This window comes from Equus caballus, chromosome 4 (genome assembly GCF_041296265.1).
Source record: "Equus caballus isolate H_3958 breed thoroughbred chromosome 4, TB-T2T, whole genome shotgun sequence".
Taxonomy (NCBI): Eukaryota; Metazoa; Chordata; class Mammalia; order Perissodactyla; family Equidae; genus Equus; species Equus caballus.
This window is the reverse complement of record NC_091687.1, coordinates 92777005-92795909: the sequence shown is the minus strand read 5'-3', so window position 1 is coordinate 92795909 and position 18905 is coordinate 92777005. Positions and strand designations below refer to the sequence as shown.

The following is an 18905-nucleotide window of genomic DNA, read 5'->3' as shown; positions in this document are numbered from 1 at the left end:
CTCAGAAGGATTCCACTGAAAGTTTTTTTAAGCATAATTCTGATCTGTGCACAATGGCGCGTCACAGGCATTACAGAGGCAATGGGGCAGTCAGGAGACTATCATAACAGTGTGTTTCAACTATAGTACTATTGTTGCTGTAGAAATTCCATGGGTCTGACTTCTCACATTTGCGTAACCTGGTCAGAATACTCCATTTTAGACAGTTACACCTTCATGGAGCGGGAAGTTGTGGGGAGATTCTATACTCAATGATCACAGGTGTATACCAACCTGGTCACTCAGGGCGCAACATTTTCTGAAGAAACTAGTGCTATGGACAGAAGCCTCTATGCCAACAGAGATCTTAGGAATGGAGAGTGCTGGGTTCCTGCTGTTTTACTCCAAAGCAAGTTCCCAGCTTTAGGGTCAAATTAAAATTCTATTATTTGGGGACAAATAGCATCAGAATTTGCCTACCAACAACAGTTTTTATAAAAGTCAAATGGAAAAATATCTGGGCTCCTCTGTTGTGTATAAATTTTTCCTAGTGGGCACTTTTTAGAAATTACTAAATGGAAAATCACCAGAATGGCTGGTTCCTGAGTCATTACTCAGTAGGTTTAGTTCTCAATCTCGCATAATTAGGGGAAAGATTGGAGAGTGATGGAGCAGAAAGAGTAGGTTTGGAGTAAGATAGAGCATCATGGAGAGAGGTCGTCAGAAAGAAAGCAAAATTGTCTTCAAAGCTCGTCCAGCAACTTTCCTTTGGTTATCTCGGAAAATAATGTCTTCTTCCCTGCCAATTAGGGCTGATCAGTTTATTTTTTAGCACCTGCTACCTCGAACTACTTGAAGCTACAATATTAAAGCTACCTTTTCTTTTGTGGGTTTCTGCGTATTCACTCTTCTTCTAGAGAGTTTTGCTAAGGTGCCACATTGAAACTTGCCGCTTTGATGGAATCTTACTTTTGAAAGACTGAACTTTTCCGTGTGTTTTGGATCAAGCTCACCAAAGCTTCCCAACCTGAAGAGACGCTGGCTTCTGAAGGAAGATTTGCTGAACCACACCCAGTGTATACAGACACAGCTCGTACCCAGGACGGCGCACGAAGATAGCCCTAGGAAGCCACACAGAGGCTGGGCAAACCCAAATCTCAAGAAGGTGTTCTGCAACACGATTGCAAGCCATTTCTCTGACACGCACCTTTCTAAGAGCAACGTACACTAATCTATACCTGTAGTCAGTATGATTCATACAAATTTAGGACCAGACATTTGTCAAATTCCCAAAGAGCATGATACTGCCCTTGGACAACAGACAAACGTACCCTTCTGGGTTCTTTAAAAAAATAAAACCAAAACTCCTTCCCAGGCTATTTATAGGATGTCTGTGACTTCTGCTGAAGCATTCCCTTTCTACGCCCCACAGCGGTTGGCCGGCTCTCTTCTGCCGAGTGGGGCGAGACCGCTATCAGAGCGGAAAAACCCCGGTCCCGCTAGGACCTGGTGGCAGAAGCATCCTCGCCGAGCCCCCGGGCAGGCTGCGGACGCGGCAGCCTCGACGCGAGCCGACCAATCAGAAGCTGCCTTTGAGCAGCTGCGCGCCTATCATGCCCGCCCTTTCCTGGGGGCGCACCGCCTATTTAAAGGTCCGCGGCGCCATTTCCACGGCGTGGTTCTTGGGCTGGGGTCTGCGCAGTTCAGCTGTCATGGCCACCCATGTCGTGCTCAACACCGGTGCCAAGATGCCCATCGTGGGCCTGGGCACCTGGAAGGTAGGTGTCCTGGGAGTCGCGTCCCCGCGGCTCGCTTCGGGTTCGGCGCGGCCTGGGGCGGGGAGGGACCTCTAGTGACACTGAGTGGCCCCCGCCGCGGACGCCCGGCCTCCGAGGAGCCACACTCGGGCCTGCCCGGTTCCCATCCCCGGCGGGCTCGGGCCGATCCTCGGGGCTTGCATGAGGTTCGGGAGGCCGCCCCTGGGGACAGTTGGTGGGTACCATCCCCAGGCCGCACTCGGAATCTGATCCCAGGTGGAAAATCACCCTAGGGGACTGAAGGGCTTCCCGAGCTCTGTCCTCTCGGGCCCCGGGGATGGAAACGGGGAGGCGCCAGGAACCGGAGCCGGAGCCGCTGTGGGGCGTGGAGCCCGCGCCTTCCCCTCCCGAGGGCGCTGCGTGCGCCTGTCCCTTTGTCTGTCTGCTAGTTTACCCTTGATGGTTTCCGTTTCTATTCTCTTAGGAATAAGCATCTCAAGGTAAGCCCAGAGACTGCAGATAATTAAATTAGGCGACGTGAGTTCCGCCAGGACCCGTCCCTTTCCGCCTCCCCAAACGCGCGGCGCTGCGCCCTTCTGCCGGGCTGGCGGGCGGGCGCGCGCTCTGCCCGGGGCCGCCTGTGAGGGGCGTTCGTGTTAATAAAACGGCCTCCGAAACCTTCCCACCACCGCAGTCTCTCCCGAGCGCCGCTGAGAACTGGTTAGGGATAAGAGGGATTGGCTGACCATCTGAAATTAGGGGGCACAGGAGGGTGGTGGTGTGGGTGCTGGGGCAAAGCTCGGTATTTTAAAGCTGCTTTAATTTCGGGTATTAGATATCAACGTTCCGCAGCTGTGAGCCAGGTTTTCCCGGGAGTTTGGAATGTGGGCCTGGGCATTGGGTGTTTACACACGGACAAGGAAAGAAAAGACGGGGATTGAGTGCACCGTGAAATAAAACAGAGGATGGGGTTTGTCTCCACCCTGAAAAGCTGCTGTTGAAAATTAGTCAAGATAAGGTGAATAAGAAAAGGTTCCTGGAGCTGCCTCTCACTGTGTTTCTTGGCCAAAGTGATCCGAGTATCCGTAATTTGTGTTTCCTTGACACAGTCTAGTAAGTGTAATTGAATTATGCTCTGAGGGTATAATTGAATTACGACCGTGGGTACCGAGTTAAATTCCATCTGTCGCAGATTATTCTCTGGGAATGGGTGTGAAAAGACACTTTCTTGGCAATAGCAAGTTAGACTTTGTGTTGTGATGCAGCACACAGACATACACACATAACTGGCAGAAAAGTTCCACAAAACGGTACTTAATGTTACTATGTGGGTTACATTCTGTTGTTCTTATTAGCTTGTGTTTTCAGAAATTATAGTCCTGACCTTAGGCCCATGGTTTGAAAATCACTAGGGTAAATAAGGAGTAAAAGTTGATTGAAAAAGGGTTTAAGTCATTCGCCTGAGCATTTAAAACCCTGAAAAGTTGTATATTTGTTTAAAATAACATAAAATCTGTGCAATTAGATCGATCGTTCCAGCAGACTAAGTTCATTGAGGGCTAGGTAGTGTAGTGGTTGCCTTGTTCACTACTATTTCCAGCACTTCTCTCAGTGTCTAATAAATACTGGGTACCTCAAAGGAATGTGTTGAATTAATGAAAAGAAGTAAGATAACTTTAGAATTTGGGGAGTGAGGAGACGAGGTTTGTACAGAATTGTGTGGAGGCACAGTAAGGAGGTAATAGTGAAATAAGTAGGATAAGTATGGGCCTGGAGTAGATTTCCTTTTTTTTTCTTTTTTTAATTTTAATTTTGTTTTTAAAGCAGTAACATTGGATTATAACATTATAACTTTCAGATGTACATCATAATATATTTCGAATTCTGTGTAGATTACATCGTGTTCACCACCCGAAGACTAATCACAATTCATCACCACACGTGGCCTTCGTCACCCCTTTCACCCTCCTCCCTCCCCCTTCCCCTCTGGTGACCATCAATCCAATCTCTGTTGCTATGTGTTTGTCTGTCTGTCTGTCGTTTTTATCTTCTACTTATGAGTGAGTCTTTTTTTTTTTTTTTTAAGTGCAAAAGTTATATGGATAGTGGCTTAGCGCCTTTCCCCCTATATGCGTGTACATATTCCTTCACAGAAGCTGGGCAAAAAGATAGGGTGACCTAAATACCGTTCACTTATCTTCGTGAGAACTGGGGGAGGCCCTGTGAGTGCGTGCAGCTCCTTGTTCTCATGGATCTTTCATGTCATGGTGGCTGTTTTACCCTCCACACCTGTCACAGGGCTCTCGTACTCTCCAGCCTCCTGTCCCCTTGAAGGTCCTCAGACTTCCCCTTCTCTCTTCAGAGGTGAGGGTCTCCGGCATCTCTGCCTCAGACCCCATGTGGCTTGGAGGGGTTTCCCCCTGGCAAGCTTGCCTTCAGCACTGGACGTTAAGTCCACCAGCATTGTATTGCCAGGAAGCAGTTAAAACAGAGCTTACTTCTGATGTGGGCCAGTATCCTATTGCTGGTAAATGTTTTGACCTAGCTGAAAAGTTGCTGGTAGTACATGGTCATCATAACTCATCCACATGCTCCAAACTGAGGAATGGAGGTACAGTTGTGTTTCTCAACCTCTTTTCCATGATCTGCACACCTGCCCCACCCAGGAGCCTTTGAAACATTTTTCCCTAATAGTCCCCCCATAAAATTTTAGCATCACAGGTAGACTGTACATCTGTTTACGTCCTGTGGTCCTTTGGAGGGCCACAAACTATTGTATAAGCTGTTTGTCTCCCCCCCCCCCCCCCCCGTGAACCAGTTTTTGCCTCTTTGAAGGTGATATCCCCCCTTTAAGAATGCGTGAGGTTGAAGAAAATGTACTGAGAGAATTCCTGTCACATTCCCCTAGTGGGGCTAGCTTGTAATGGCTCCGAGATTCTGGGACCGGGGAGAAGGTAGAGGTGCTGGCCTTGGAGCTAAAACAGTACCTTGTTTTTTCTGTTCCACTGGCCTCATCTCCCTGCAGCCCTCAACCCCACACTCTCCAAGACCGAAGATATCCAAATAAGTCCTTCCTGCCAGCCCTGGTCCATTCCCATCTCAGCCAAATGGAGACAGCAGTGCCTTAGAATTCAGGACAGATTGATTCCAGTCGAGCGGAAGGAAGTTATTTTCAGTTTTGTTAGTTGGTTTGTGTTTGTTGCCAAACTTGATTATGAGCTTTGATGTAAAATAGTAGCCAAATTGACTACGTTTTTATCATTTGAAGTTGCAGTTTACATTATTAAACTGTAAAATGAATTTAAATGATTGAGCATGAGCCAAGTGAGGGTGGCTTATCTACATCAGATAACGAAGAGCGTTTCTGTTGACTGTGTATAGAAGGTGAAAGGTAGCACGCTGTAGTCATCCTCTGGATTCTCCCCGATGCTTATTCTGTTGGAACCTTATGTGGCACATTTTAAGCCTTGTTTATACAAAGCTGCCAGATCCTGGTCTCCCAGTGTTGTAGAGTGGGAACATCGCGTGTAATCTCAGAGCGAGCCGGCCCAGCTTGCTCAGATTTACCCACAGTTGATTGGGACTATGTTGTCAATTGGTTAAATTAGGACAGAAGTTGAACTCTTTCAGTTACCAAAATACCTGTATTCAGCGTCAGAATACTTAACTTTTTGTTATCAAGGTGCTGAACTGGAAACGAGAATGATATTTGTAAATAGGAGTTAGAACAAAGCGAGGCTGTGCCTATTGCTTAAACCGCATTTCTTTGTATGCTCTTCTGGCATACATAGGGTTTGGTGAACTACAATCCAGAGGCCTACTTTTGTAAATAAAGTTTTATTGGAACACATCTCATTCCTTTATGTATTGTTTATGGCTGCTTTTGGGCTGCAACAGCAATGTTGAGCAGTTGTGACAGACCTTTTGGCCCACAAACCCTAAAAGATTTTCCCTCTGGCCCCTTCCAGAAAGTTTGCCAACTCCTCTTCCAGAAGATCCTAAGTAAATTAATTGGAACTTGGACTACATTTTGAGAAGTTAGGTCACACATGCCTGTTTAACTCACATCTGGTTGAAATGATTTACACTTACAATGAAAAATAGAAAATTACATTGTGACATCACTAGTATTTAAACAAAGCCAATAATAACAAAATAATTAGTTTCTCTTAAATGCAGGTGGAGTTTCTCTAAGAAGAGCTGGTTTAATGGGAAGAGGTTGACGCTCACTGGCAGCTTTTCTGTGATATGGTACTTTTCAAGGATTTAGAAGTCCATGGCCGTGTTTCTCTATTAAATCTCAGTTCACATCAAAAGCGGTCATTTCCCATTCCTGCCTCAGGATGATCATTGGCACACTGTTTCGTACTTCTTACCCAGGATGGGTTTTTTCCCCCGAAGTGAAGTTTTCTTTGCCCCGTTCTGCCTTTCATTACAAAAGTAATGCTTGCTAACTAGAGAAAATTTCCAAAAAATGCATCAAAAAGACCGCAGTCCCCTCTTCCCAGAAATCCCCCTGGTTAATGCTGCAGGGGATTCAATTGCCGAGATACTTTGTTTTTACCGTTTACACTGTTTGATAACCTTTCTGGATCGGAGCTATAGTTTTCTTTTGACTTGCAGAGGGAATATAGCGAGGGATGTTAAAGTAACTGGCAAGAGGTACAAGCAAAGGGCAAGATGATTAGGTTTTAGGAGAGGGGTGTGTGTGAGAGAGTGAAAGTCTAACAGTAATCATCTGAGTTGGTGTTAGCTGGCCTGGGAGTGTTCTGAAACGTGGAACTAGGGAGAACCATCTTGTGCAGGTGACGGGAGCCTCGGGGGCAGAGACTTCTCATCACCATCACTGGGTGCCATCAGCCTACAACGTCAAGTTGCTTCCCAAGCTGGAGCTTTGGAGCTGTATGATCTGAGAGGGGTGGCCCTGTGTGGATGTGCCCAAGTCACAGGGCAGATTAGTGGCACAATCGAGTTTAAAGCTTGATTTAGTTTGTAGGATCTGTATAATTCAGTTGACAGATTTGCTGTTAGATGTATGGAATCGTATTTTCATGATTTCTCAAAAGTCTCAGTATGGGGGCTGGCTCCGTGGCCGAGTGGTTAAGTTCGCGCACTCCGCTGCAGGCGGCCCAGTGTTTCATTGGTTCGAATCCTGGGCCCGGACATGGCACTGCTCATCAAACCACGCTGAGGTAGCGTCCCACATGCCACAACTAGAAGAACCTACAACGAAGAATATACAACTATGTACTGGGGGGCTTTGGGGAGAAAAAAGGAAAAAATAAAATCTTAAAAAAAAAAAGTCTCAATATGGATCATTCCTTCTGTTTGCATTTTTTAATGTTGACATGGAATGGGAATATGGTGCCATCATGTATTAGTATTTCTGTTGATTGAGTGATTTTTTTCACCATATCCAAAATTGGCTGCTTCATTGGTGATAGGGGAAGTTAGTTTAGTCTCTTTGTGGGAAGGGTTCTGCATTGAGATAATTAATATTGAGTGTGGTTTGTGGAGTCTGGTTCATTTTCATCCCAGAGGATGACTTTTCCAAGCCAAGGAGACTTGTCCTCTCACTGACGAGTGTCTCCCTGCTTCTTGGGGTCCACCCCGGAGGAAGGACCTCTAAGGTCCTCAGCACGGTTTGAATCCTGCCGTCTCTTACTAACTGCAGGATTCTGGGCTGCTTTCCAACCTCTCTGTGCCTTGGTTTCTTTATCTGTAGAGATAGCAGTAGCTACCGGGGTTGTGGGGAAGATTCAGTTCCATAATACATTTAAAGTTGGTCCATAGTACCCCCCTGGGCGGGTTCCGTTCAGTGACGTGATCTGCCCTGGCACAAGCCTTCTAGTCGTTCACTAGTGTGCCTGCCCCAGGACCAGCCTGGCTCACTAGCCCAGGTGAGAGTCATTGGTTCCCCCCTCCACTGCAGAGCACGTGGCCCCACACAGCCTCCTCCACCCTGTAAAGGGGAGGCCAGCATGTAGCTTCCATTCACAGGAGTTTTGCTATAAATTGCCACAACTTCGACAAATTTAATTTGTGAAATGTCTAACAATCCTAGCTTCTGTTTTTCCTTTCCCTTTGAAAGCAGTTTGGTCATTTTCCAACTAATCAGCCCTCTGTCCAGGGAAGGGTCAGGGAGCAGCAGCTTCCTCATGACCTCGCAGAGGTCATTTCTTTTTTTTTAATTAGCCCTGAGCTAACATGTATGCCAGTCATCTTTTTGTATGTGGGTTGCCGCCACGGCATGGCTGACTAGTGCTGCAGGTCCATGCCTGGGGTCTGAGTCCATGAATCTGGGCCACTGAAGTGGAACGTGCCAAACCTAACCACTACACTACAGGACCGGCACCTTGCAGGTCATTTCTGTCCTTAACTTTGCCATAAAACCACCCTGTGAACTTTTTCTTAATTTTGTGCCAGTTGTTCAGCAACCTTGATTCTCCTAGTGTGTACAGTTCCAAGGAACCAAATAACCAACTTAATCTTAAGCAGAAAAAATGGTATGTTTGAAGTAAGGATTCATTGACCTACAGGATGACCTCGGATGTACCAGATTCAAGGATATAAATAATGTCACCAGGATCGGTCTCTTTCAATCCTTATCTGTCTGTCAACCCTTATCTGTCCTCTAGCAGATTCCGGTTCACATTCTCCCAGCACGTGACCCCAGCAGAATGAAAGGTTGTCTTGATGGTACCAACTAAAGTCCAAGGATTGAGTCTCGTGGGCCTGGCTTGGGTCGTGTCTCTGCCCCTGCACCAGTTGCTGTGGCAGATGCAGTGTGTGGCCCTCTGTCTGGGGCTGAAGTTCTATTCTCTGCTCCATTCTTTGAACCTTGAAGCGGAGGGGCGTGGCTGCAGGTGCAGCTTCTTAGGTCCTCCAGAGACATGGGAAATTGCCAGATCGTCTGAAGACGTTTCCTGCTCCGAGACCTGCATTTAGTCTCACCCCCTACCCCCTCTGCTGTTTCTGTGGTGGCCAGCAGCTCTGGGTGCTAATAGACTGGGGTCACCTCCCCCCCCACCCCCCCCACCCCGGCCGGCCTGTTCACCAGAGCCAATGTCAAAACAGCAGATGTCTGCAGCTGCTCATGGCCCTGGGGAGTTTTCCCTTCGATTCTTTTCTACTCCAGCTCTCCAGAGGAATGCACTCTATTCATTCAGCTGTTGGTTGCACATGTGTTTATTTTTCACCTCTCTGGGCTGAGCAGGAGCAGCAAGGAGATGTGTAAGGGTCTGTGCAGTCAATCTAGGTGCTGGTGAAGCTCGATGGCTATTCAGACACTTCCTCCTCCTCCTCAACAGCCAGGCTCCCCCCTACCATCCTGGTCACTCGATTGGTCAGATGGTTTGGGCACAGACAGCCGTTCAGTCTCTTTGCACTTCTGTCCGCAGATCATATCGCAATCTTCCATGACTCCCATTTCTCTTCTCCTTTCAATTCATTTCTGTCTGTTAATATTTCTAAGGGGCCATCTCCTGCCTCCACTACTCAAAGCAGATTCTTGCACGGTGAGAATTGAAGCACAGGCCTTTGAATAGGCTTCGTAATGTTCTCAACTTCATGGTAATCTCCCAGAACTGCTGAAGAACCAGCAGTTGCTGATATCAGAATCCACGCATGAAAGGAGAAAGTAAAGCACAGGCATTCACTGACTGAACTCGAAAACCAACCAGGAATTGAGTAGATAGTTACAGCTTTTTGAAATGTTTTGAGCTGTTTGAAGGAAATGGTATCCCTTATTGTCTTGGGAACCTAACAGATTCAGAGAATGGGGGATGTTTTATACAGTGGTTTGTGTATCGATGGATGTGAAGAAACAAGGAAGTGAGACGGCTTTGGCACGTCTTTTTAAGGTGATCCATTAAGTGGTGGTCAGATTTTCCTAAATTGAAGCAATGTGGCACTTCACCTCAGTGCCCCATCCCAGAGCGAATAGTTTAGAATGCTGCTTCTGAGACTTACCCTACCTAGCTTCTGGGAGGAGCGGTAGGCTCACTCTGCCCTTCCTCCTGGGTTATGTGCAAACTCTGTGTTTTGTTTCAGTTCTGGTTTTAACTCCGTGCGTTCCATTCCTTTTCCTTTCAGTCCCCTCCAGGCCAAGTGACAGAGGCTGTGAAGGTAGCAATTGACCTTGGGTACCGCCACATCGACTGTGCCCACGTGTACCAGAACGAGAATGAGGTGGGGCTGGCCATCCAGGAGAAGCTCAAGGAGCAGGTGGTGAAGCGTGAGGACCTCTTCATCGTCAGCAAGGTGCTGCTCTGCAGGGGAGCCTGGAGGATGGGGATCCTGTTCACATTTTTCCAAGGGCGGCATCAGCTTAGGAGCCAAGGTCATACCCTGGGGCCTCTTAATACAGCTACAGTTATAACTTGGCAGGCAGTTCTTCCAGGGCAACCACGTTAACTCAAGGCTCCAGAGCTCACCTGTCTGTGGCCTTCTGTTGGATGGTTGTTCTACCCAGACCTATTGGTTAGACCCCCTTGTTGACGAGGCTGAGGTTGTGGGTTGGCTCTCCCTTTCCAGGGAGCTATCTTTGAGGTCAGAACTTGGTTCCCATCTGCGGGCTGGATCTCTACTGGCCACCATCTTTTACCCGGAGGATATTGGTGCCCACAGGACACCGGGTGGGAGGGTGAGGCTGGCTCCACAAAAACCAGCCTGGTAGGAAAAGATTTCATGTCTAGGGCCTAGAGCTGGCTTGCTGACCTATCCATTCTATTTTATGCCTTCAGTTTGGTCCTTCTGAGAGGTTTCCTTGACCTGATTATCCTACCTTCCTTTGGAAAGTTAAGATCCATGGTGTGAAATGGAAACTCCCTCGCCACCATTTACAGCATCACGGTGAAATGGGTGGGTTGTGGGGAGAGGAAAATTAATCTTCTGTCTTCAAGCCGTCTGGCTCCCGGCCAGGAAACAGCTTCCTGCGTGGTAGTGATGTGATAAGATGCGTTCTCTCTCTGGCTTCAGCTATGGTGCACGTACCATGAGAAAAGCCAGGTGAAAGGAGCCTGCCAGAAGACGCTCAAAGACCTGAAGCTGGACTACCTGGACCTCTACCTCATTCACTGGCCAACGGGCTTCAAGGTGGGGGCTCAGGGCTCAGGCCAGCTGCCTGGGTCTCAGGTGTGGTTTGGGGCGTGTTGTACCCTCCTTTTATAGCAGGTGATGAGTGGGTAGACGCTCTGTGTGTGTCCTTGCCACTCAGGGTGCAGTCCCTGGACCAGCAGCAGTGGCATCACCTGAGAATTTGTTAGAACTCAGTCTCAGGCCCCACACAGGCCTTCTGAATCCGAGCCACAGATGACTCGTGCATAGTAAAGAGTTTAAGGGTGCTGCTCTTTGTCATCTGGTGATTGTGTAATTTAAAACTTAGTGACAGCAAACATGGCTTGGGTGACCTTTCTGCACATAGCTGTAAGGTGTCATCAGCTGTCACCCCCACCCCGCCTCCAGGCACGTCCACACATACACGTTCATACCTTGCACGTGTGTATGTGTATATTCCTGTATTCCACACACATGCCCCGTCCTGTGGAAGCTTAATAAATATTTCTTGGTCAGCAACCTGACTCTTTGCACAAAAAGAACCTTAGAGTCCTTTGCCATCTTTCTAGCTACCAGCTCAGTTTTCTGCTTTGTCAACCAGCTGGAAAGCGTGTGGATTTATCCTGTAGCTCTGTTATTGCACTATGGTGTATCAGGACCTGATTTTCTTCCTCGTTTTTCATGATAAGCCAGCAAGGCTTGGTGAGGTGACAGTTTTGTAGGCTAGTAATCCAGCCAGGCCATGGGCCCTGTGACTTCTGGTCCGGAGCCCTTCTCCCATCCACACACTCTAGTCCCTGGTGAGGTTTGTCTCACTGACTGAGAACCATCCGTCTCCATCTGACAGTCAGCTCCAACTATTTGGTAGAAAAAGTGAGGACCTCAGGAGTTGTCTGCTTGTTTCTTTTTCACACTGACATACAGATTTGCCCTTATCTTCTGTAAACTTAGCCAGCTATCCTAGTTTGGAATAATCTTTTTAGAACTTTGCTTTCAAAGATGCAGCTCCCCCAACAGGTCTGTGAAGGGCTGTTATTGATTGTTTTTTTATTTTAACGACAGCCCGGGAAGGAGTTTTTCCCGTTGGATGGGGAAGGCAATGTGATTCCCAGTGACACTGACTTTCTGGACACATGGACGGTAAGGCGGTCCTCGGTTTGGCTTTCTCCTTCATTGCTGGTTTCCTATTCTTGTGCATGAACCAAGTGTGAGCAATCTGCTCTGCCATTTCTTTCACCGCATTTTCTCATTCTGTCACTGTGTTTGCTCTTCCTGTCTCATTAAAGCCAGCCAGGCTTTTATCTTGGTGTCTCTTGGCTTCTCAAAGGTCTAATAGTAAGGGCAGGACCTGTTAAACTGACTGGTGCAAAAGACGCTTCTGATCCTTGGCCTTTTGGACACCTGTCAGCAGTGAGCAGACCCTCTTTTGTCTTTAGGCCATGGAAGAGCTGGTGGATGAAGGGCTGGTGAAAGCCATCGGAATATCCAACTTCAACCATGTCCAGATCGAGAAGATCTTAAACAAACCTGGCTTAAAACATAAGCCAGCAGTTAACCAGGTAAACATCCAGCAGGGAACCTGATATGCGTGGAAGTCTGTTTTGTTACTCTCTGATCCTGGCAGTTACTTCTTGTCCACATCACCCAGGGAGTAGCCAGAGGACAGGTCCCTGGGCATGGGCAGTGTCCTGATTTATGATTTGGAGTGAATGTTGCAGGAGAGAAAGGGTTTGAGCCTGGCTTGTGGTGACTTGGGGTCTCAAGAGTAGCATGCAGACACTGAGATCCTCAGACCTGTCACAGTGGATAAAGGGCCAAAGCCAGAAAAAACCCTTAGGGCCCATGCCATAGTAGATTGGTAACAAGATGATTATTATTAATGGCGAGGACACTAGCTGGGAAACATAGACAGTTGTTACAGCTTATCTGGAAGATGAGACATTGGTTACACATAATTTTCTTTCTGGGGAGGGAAGGGACTTAGCCTGGGGAAGCTTCCTGTATGTCCTATCACCTGTGCCCACAGGGGCACCGTCAGCCCTCCTGTTTGCACTTGTAGATCGAGGTCCACCCGTACCTCACTCAAGAGAAGCTAATCCAGTACTGCCAATCCAAAGGCATCGCGGTGACTGCCTACAGTCCTCTCGGCTCTCCCGACAGGCCCTGGTGAGTTTCCATGGGATGGTGTTCTCTTCACAGTTGGTGAAGATTAGAAATGGCTAAAAAGAAAAATTCAGCATCAAGGAAAATGCTTCTGGAACTGATTTGTAGACCTTCCCAGGAGTCTCTTGTTGGGTTTCCTGGTTGGTGTTTCTAGCAACAAGATGCCTGCCCTTTTCCCAAAGGGTTGGGAGTTTGTAGCCGAGCTTCGAATCGAGGGGGAGGCTGGCAGGCTGCCCTCCGAGATCGATGGGAGTTAGGGTTAGGTTGCTGGCTGCCTTGAGTGGTGGCAACGATGGTTGCTCACACAGACTCTTTCTGTCTCCAGGGCCAAGCCCGAGGACCCTTCCCTACTGGAGGATCCCAGGGTCAAAGCGATTGCAGACAAGCACAATAAAACCGCAGCCCAGGTACGGCCATTTCCAGGCGCTCGGGGCTGTTCCCAGAACTTCCTGCATTCGTGGTGGTCCACATTAGCCAGGGGGGGATGACCGAGGTGACTGGTCAAGCGCTCCCTGGAAGTGTGGCTTGGAGCATGTAGTAGAAAGGACACAGATGGGAAGTTAGAAGACTGCCCTGCGGTCTGGGGATTGTAGGCCCTGCCCACTCCCATCACAGGCTGCCCCAGGGGTCCGCATTGGCTCCTGGATGTGGAAGCTCCTCTCTCTACTCAGAGAAGAGCGCTCATTGTCAGTTGCACGGGAAAAGGTCTCTCTCTCCCAGGTGGGAGAATGAGTCCTAGGCGTGAATAGTCTCCTTGTAGGTGATAACACCTGGGAGATGGGGACACTCATGGCATGGCGGCTCTGAAGTCAGGGGTTGAGTGCCTCCCCTGCCTGTTGCTGGGTGTGACCCTAACATCTCTGAGCCTCGGTTTTCTCACATAGGAAGTTCTGGGATTTCCCTCTTCAGGTGATGGATATATAAGACGAAGCGAGATAATAAGAGAGAGTTCCTGGTGTACACACACTCTCGGCACATCTCCTCACAGGTTCTGATCCGGTTCCCCATCCAGAGGAATGTGGTCGTGATCCCCAAGTCTGTGACACCCCAACGCATTGCTGAGAACATTCAGGTGAGATCTCAGCTGGTCAGCACAGGTTTTCCTCAGTGGAGAAGGGGACAAGGGAGGGCTCTTCACAGGGCCTCTGATCCCGTCCCTGGATTGGCATGTGTGGGACCTCCTGTCACCTCTCAGTCAGGGAGCCCACCTGAGTAAGCTGCAGTGAGCAAACCCTGGACTTAGGATGGTGGCTCCTCATGGGTGGAGGTACCGTGCCTGGTGGGCCTCGCGTGGGGGCAGGCCCTGTGCCTCAGTGGCCCGTGCTGTGCATCACACTCCTAGGCTGAGCCTCCTCAGTGACTTAGTGTTTGCCTGAGAAATCTTGCTCTCAAGCAGCACTGCCTGGCTTTGCATCAGGGCTCCATTAGTTACCATGCCTCAGTTTCCCCATCTGTAAAAATACTGATTTTGAGGATTGTCATAAAGATGAAATAAGATGTATCAAAGGGCTTCACGTAATGCTTGATGCTTCCATAAGCACTCAGGAAATGCTGTGCTGATCAGTCTGTGGACTGCAGAGACCTCCCAGGTACTTAGCCCACCCACCACTTCTGCCAAGACCCTGTCTCACAGTGAGCAGAGCAGCAGGGCTTGTGTCAGGGCACCAGGGGGCTGTTCTTTGTGGGCCCTCAGAGCACTCGCTGGAGCAGATCGGCCTGCCTGGCGTCACGTCCCGCCCTGCCTGCCTCTCGCACGGTTGTAGGGGCTGTGCCCAGGAGGGTCCTCGTGCCTGTGAGCCTCTGCTCCCAACTAAGCAAAGCAGCTCCGCCAGCACCACCCCGTCTTCACCTGAGCTCTGGTTCCCAGCGGCTCTGTTTCCACGGCGAGTGGCTGATTTCGCCTAGTCCACTGGCCACAGGCTCTGGCTGTAACACGTGCCACTGGTCACCTGGGAGGCTGGAGTGAGGCCTGGGGAGGGGAAGGGAGCTTCCTGCTTAGTAGGGGAGACAGTTTTCTTCTTATGTACAGGTGTTGTAATTATTTGAGATAAAGTGGTAAAACAGTGACCACTTGAGACACATCCAGCTGGAGATGGATCCTTTGTTTCATATTTCATTTTTTCAGGGTGTTAGAAAAGAAATATTTTTAAATGACTAATCTCATAGTGCTGACTGTTATTTTTGCATCTTATTCTGTTGTCTTTGCACATTTTTGTGCAGTTGTAATCTCAGAGTATGCCGCAGACGTTCTTTGTGCACAGTCTGTGGTCCTTTGATGCTGACGGCCCTCTCGGTCTCACCTGGGGCGCCTCGGGCCTGCCTCCTGGCCTGCAGGCGGGCCGGGTTCTTCCTGAGCAGACTGCTCTTCTCGCAGGTGGTCGTCCTCCAGCATCCCTTTCTTGCTTCGTCAAGACCTTATTTGGCTTCTTAGGCCCATTTCAAACACCGTCTCCTTTGACGGCGTCCTTCAGTTCGCCAGTTGGAATTCCTTTCTACTTCCTCTGGACGCCCTGAGTGCTTTGTGTAGCATCTTTCATACAGAGTGCGATGCATTCTTCCTTGTATTATAGCTGTGGAATTACCTCTTTCTTTTGCCTCATTTTAAACTGAGGCAAAGACCATTCTTACCCATCATCATATTCCCCACTGGTGCATATCTTATCACAATAGAAGTGCTCAACACTTTTGAAATGAACTGAAGGGAATAAAAAGTACCATCTTGCTGGGAGGTTCTGGAAGGGAAGGACTGTCTTCATTGTTCCTTATAGTCCCAGCCAAAACATGTGCATTCTCTGAATAATCATGCAATACACTTTCTCTGAGTTTCACCTACCTTACTGCCCCCCCTACCCAACAACAACTATCAAGACAACAGCTATCTCATCAGTGGTCCTGCCCAGAGCCGCCTGTAAATTATTTGCAGAGCTTATTGGAATTTCCTTTTTTTTTTTTTTTTTTAGGTCTTTGACTTTGAACTGAGCAGTGCGGATATGTCCACCTTACTCAGCTACAACAGGAACTGGAGGGTCTGTGCCTTGTCGAGGTGAGTGAGTCCCGGGTGTGACAATCGAGCAAGTCCCGGGAGAGGAGCAGATGCTGCAGAACAAAAGAATAACTCCTGAGGCCTTAACACCCAAGTCCTGTGATCACAGCCCTTCTGACTTGTGCATATTACCTTGCTGTCTCATCTGCGTGGGGCAGGAAACATTTAAACCCACGTCAGGTGAACCGCGCACAGCCATGGGGAGAATGCCGAGAGAGCTGCTAGCGTCTCCCTTTGCCCAGGTGCACTATTGGCCTGACTACAGCACCCACATATTTTGGCATTTAATTGTCAATCTTAGTGGCTCATCTGAAACCAGATGATCCCAGGTGACTCCTGCCCGACCCTCCTGGAAGAATTTGCATGTGACTCTTTGTCTCATAGCGACTCTAATAAAAAGGGTTTAGTAGGAAGAGCCTGGTGCTTAGGGTTCTGACACTGATAGGCCACGTGACTCGGAGAAAGTCACTCGAAGCCTCTGACTGGCAGAGCCACCCGCGGCCCCTCCAGCTGCACCTTTGCTGGTCCCTTGTATTCCTTCTGATTGGTAGTTTGGAATCTGAGGAAGATGACAAGGAAGGTGGGTTTTCTTTTCTTACCAGTGCAGTAACTGAATAAAGTTTAAAACTCATCTTCTGCTTTCAAGAAGAAACTTCCCATTTTACAGTGGAGACTAAGAAGCTCGTCTCACTGCTTTTGTCGTCTGAGCGCTCTGGTGGTTCTGTCTCCTTTCAGTAGTTACTCTTCTGAGCAACATTTGAACATTCCCCAAGACGGGATAGGGTGCTTGCTTTCTCTCTCCAGCCCCTGTGCGCGCTCTCTCCCAGTTCTGTTTGCACCACTGGTGACACCAGCTGCCACTCTGGCAGATGTCAGTCAAGTTTGCATCTTAGACAATAACTCTTTCCTATGCTTCAGGTGTGAACGTGCTTGGCGAGCGTGCTGCTGTCACAGCATGGCCTCAGATTCAAAAGAGGCCACAGAGTTTGTCACTGGCAGCGCCAAACTGGGGCCCTTTCTGATGGCCCTGTTTGTGTTAATGATACTTAACCTTTAGACATTAAAATCATTTTTGGATCTAGTGGGCAAAGGAGAGAGAAGTGAATCTTTCGCCAAGTTACAGCTGTTCTCCTTTGAGAATCTGTGTCATTCATTCAGTTCTGCTTTCCCTTCCCACTGCTGACAAACTACAGTGGTTTTCTAATCAGTCCAATTAGTCCATTACATTTAGCCTTCCTCCACTCTAATGCCATTCTAGAAACAGCTGTCAGATTATTCTCTGGGCTACTGATGGGAGAGGCTGGCTCCGACATTCCCAGGTCACCTAGGAAGCTTTTTCTAAGTATGCATTTATGTACATACACATACATTGCAATACATTGCCTCTTTTTGGCAGTTATTGCTATACTGAGCTTCTGTTGCTAATGGCAGTGTTATATTCCTCAAGTCTGATGGGATGCAGAAAAAAAGGCAGACCATGGGGAACTTCTGAATGGCTCTGAATATTTCAATAAGAGTTACATGCCCCAAGCTGGGTTCACCCTGGGCCTTTCACATTCTGCCCAGCTGGTCTTTCCAGCATTGTTACCATTATGTTCCCAACACAAGCCATTGGCCTTACCAGATAGGACTGGTAAACACGCATGCAGCTCTCCACTCCCAGCTCAGTGCCCAGCCTGTACCCCACCCCCCCGGTGTTTCCTGTATCAAATCCTCGATGACTATGCTGGGCTCACTTCAGCGCCCACTGATTTCTGGAGGTGTGACGTGGCCTCTCACTCCGTGTACTCGGAGCATCTGCTGTGTCACACACACAGTCTCCTAAAAGCTCTTATGTTATTATCACTCTCTTACTGTTTAAGACAATAAGATCTTATTGTCTGGTCCTGCGACTAGACTGAGTTACCAGAAGGCAGGAATTGTATTTCTTGCCACCCTCCACTCCCCGGGCACAAGGAAGGGTGGTGTGCATCATGCATGTGCCAGTTGATGAGAGCCTGTGGCAGAGGAGTCTGGAGGGCTGGGCCACTGCTCCCAGGTGCAGACCCATGATCTGCAGTCTCTGAACTGGCTTGTTGCCTCTGAGGCCTCTATTTCTGCCTATAGTGAGACACTCACCATTTCTGTCTTTGTGTAATTTGTTGTGGTCAAAATCTCTTCCTTGAAAAGCAAATATGCTCCTCCTTTCTCCTGACAGCTGTGCCTCCCACAAGGATTATCCCTTCCGTGAAGAGTTTTGAAGCGGTGGGCGTCTGCTCTTCCCCAAGTGACCTGCTGGTGTGTTTCCTACTTCATTTTCCCCATATGTAGCGTGGTATAGCCTGTGTCCCACAGCAGTGGATCAGCGACCTGAAGACGAACCAGCGAGGGCTTGGCCAGTGTGGTGTTGGGTCTGAAGAGTAGCGTCAGTAGATTAGAAGTCTCTCCCAGTTTTCTTTACCCTTCTTGTCGTCCCGCTGGGGAAAGCACAACCTGAATACCCTTTTCTGACTAAGTTCAATCTACAAAGTCAAAATAGTGCCACTAACAATTGGATTTTGCCTGCTTGAAACTGTAACCCTTTCAGCCAGGCTTTTCTTTGCCTCAAATAAAAAGTACGTTTGTGAGCTTGACGCTGTTTTGTTTTTGTTTGTTGAAACGATACATCGCCTTCTGTCCCTCTTCATCCCATTGATACCCGTAAAGCAGGCCATTCAGTTCTGAAACAGGAATGTGGACTTCGTGTCTTTCCTTGTAGTTGAGGACCCCTCATCGCAGTACTTGACCCATTCAGCTATAGGGTGATGGGTCTCATTTGGCTGCACATTGGAATCACCTGGGGAGCTTTAAATGCTAGTGATGGCTAGACCTTGTCCCTGGAGACGATCTAATTGGTCCAGGGTGTAGCCAGGATGTCAACAGTTTGC

General features: G+C 48.5%; 1 protein-coding gene across 1 annotated transcript; it reads left to right on the top strand.

Moving 5' to 3' along the window:
- The first annotated feature begins 698 nt into the window (after positions 1–698).
- AKR1B1 (aldo-keto reductase family 1 member B) lies at positions 699–18611 on the top strand. Its single transcript, XM_001500732.7, has 10 exons — positions 699–1757; positions 9831–9998; positions 10716–10832; positions 11856–11933; positions 12230–12352; positions 12853–12959; positions 13282–13363; positions 13945–14028; positions 15917–15999; positions 18197–18611. The coding sequence occupies exons 1-10, from the start codon at positions 1593–1595 to the stop codon at positions 18237–18239; spliced, it is 1050 nt and encodes a 349-aa protein (XP_001500782.4). The 5' UTR covers positions 699–1592; the 3' UTR covers positions 18240–18611.
- Positions 18612–18905: the final 294 nt, after the last annotated feature.

Bases quoted from the DNA above. Each gene is read 5' to 3' on its own strand.
- AKR1B1 (XM_001500732.7), top strand. From the start codon at position 1,593: ATGCCCGCCCTTTCCTGGGGGCGCACCGCCTATTTAAAGGTCCGCGGC. The intron at 1,758-9,830 runs GTAGGTGTCCTG...TTTTCCTTTCAG, and splicing joins TGGGCCTGGGCACCTGGAAG to TCCCCTCCAGGCCAAGTGAC. The intron at 12,353-12,852 runs GTAAACATCCAG...TTGCACTTGTAG, and splicing joins ATAAGCCAGCAGTTAACCAG to ATCGAGGTCCACCCGTACCT.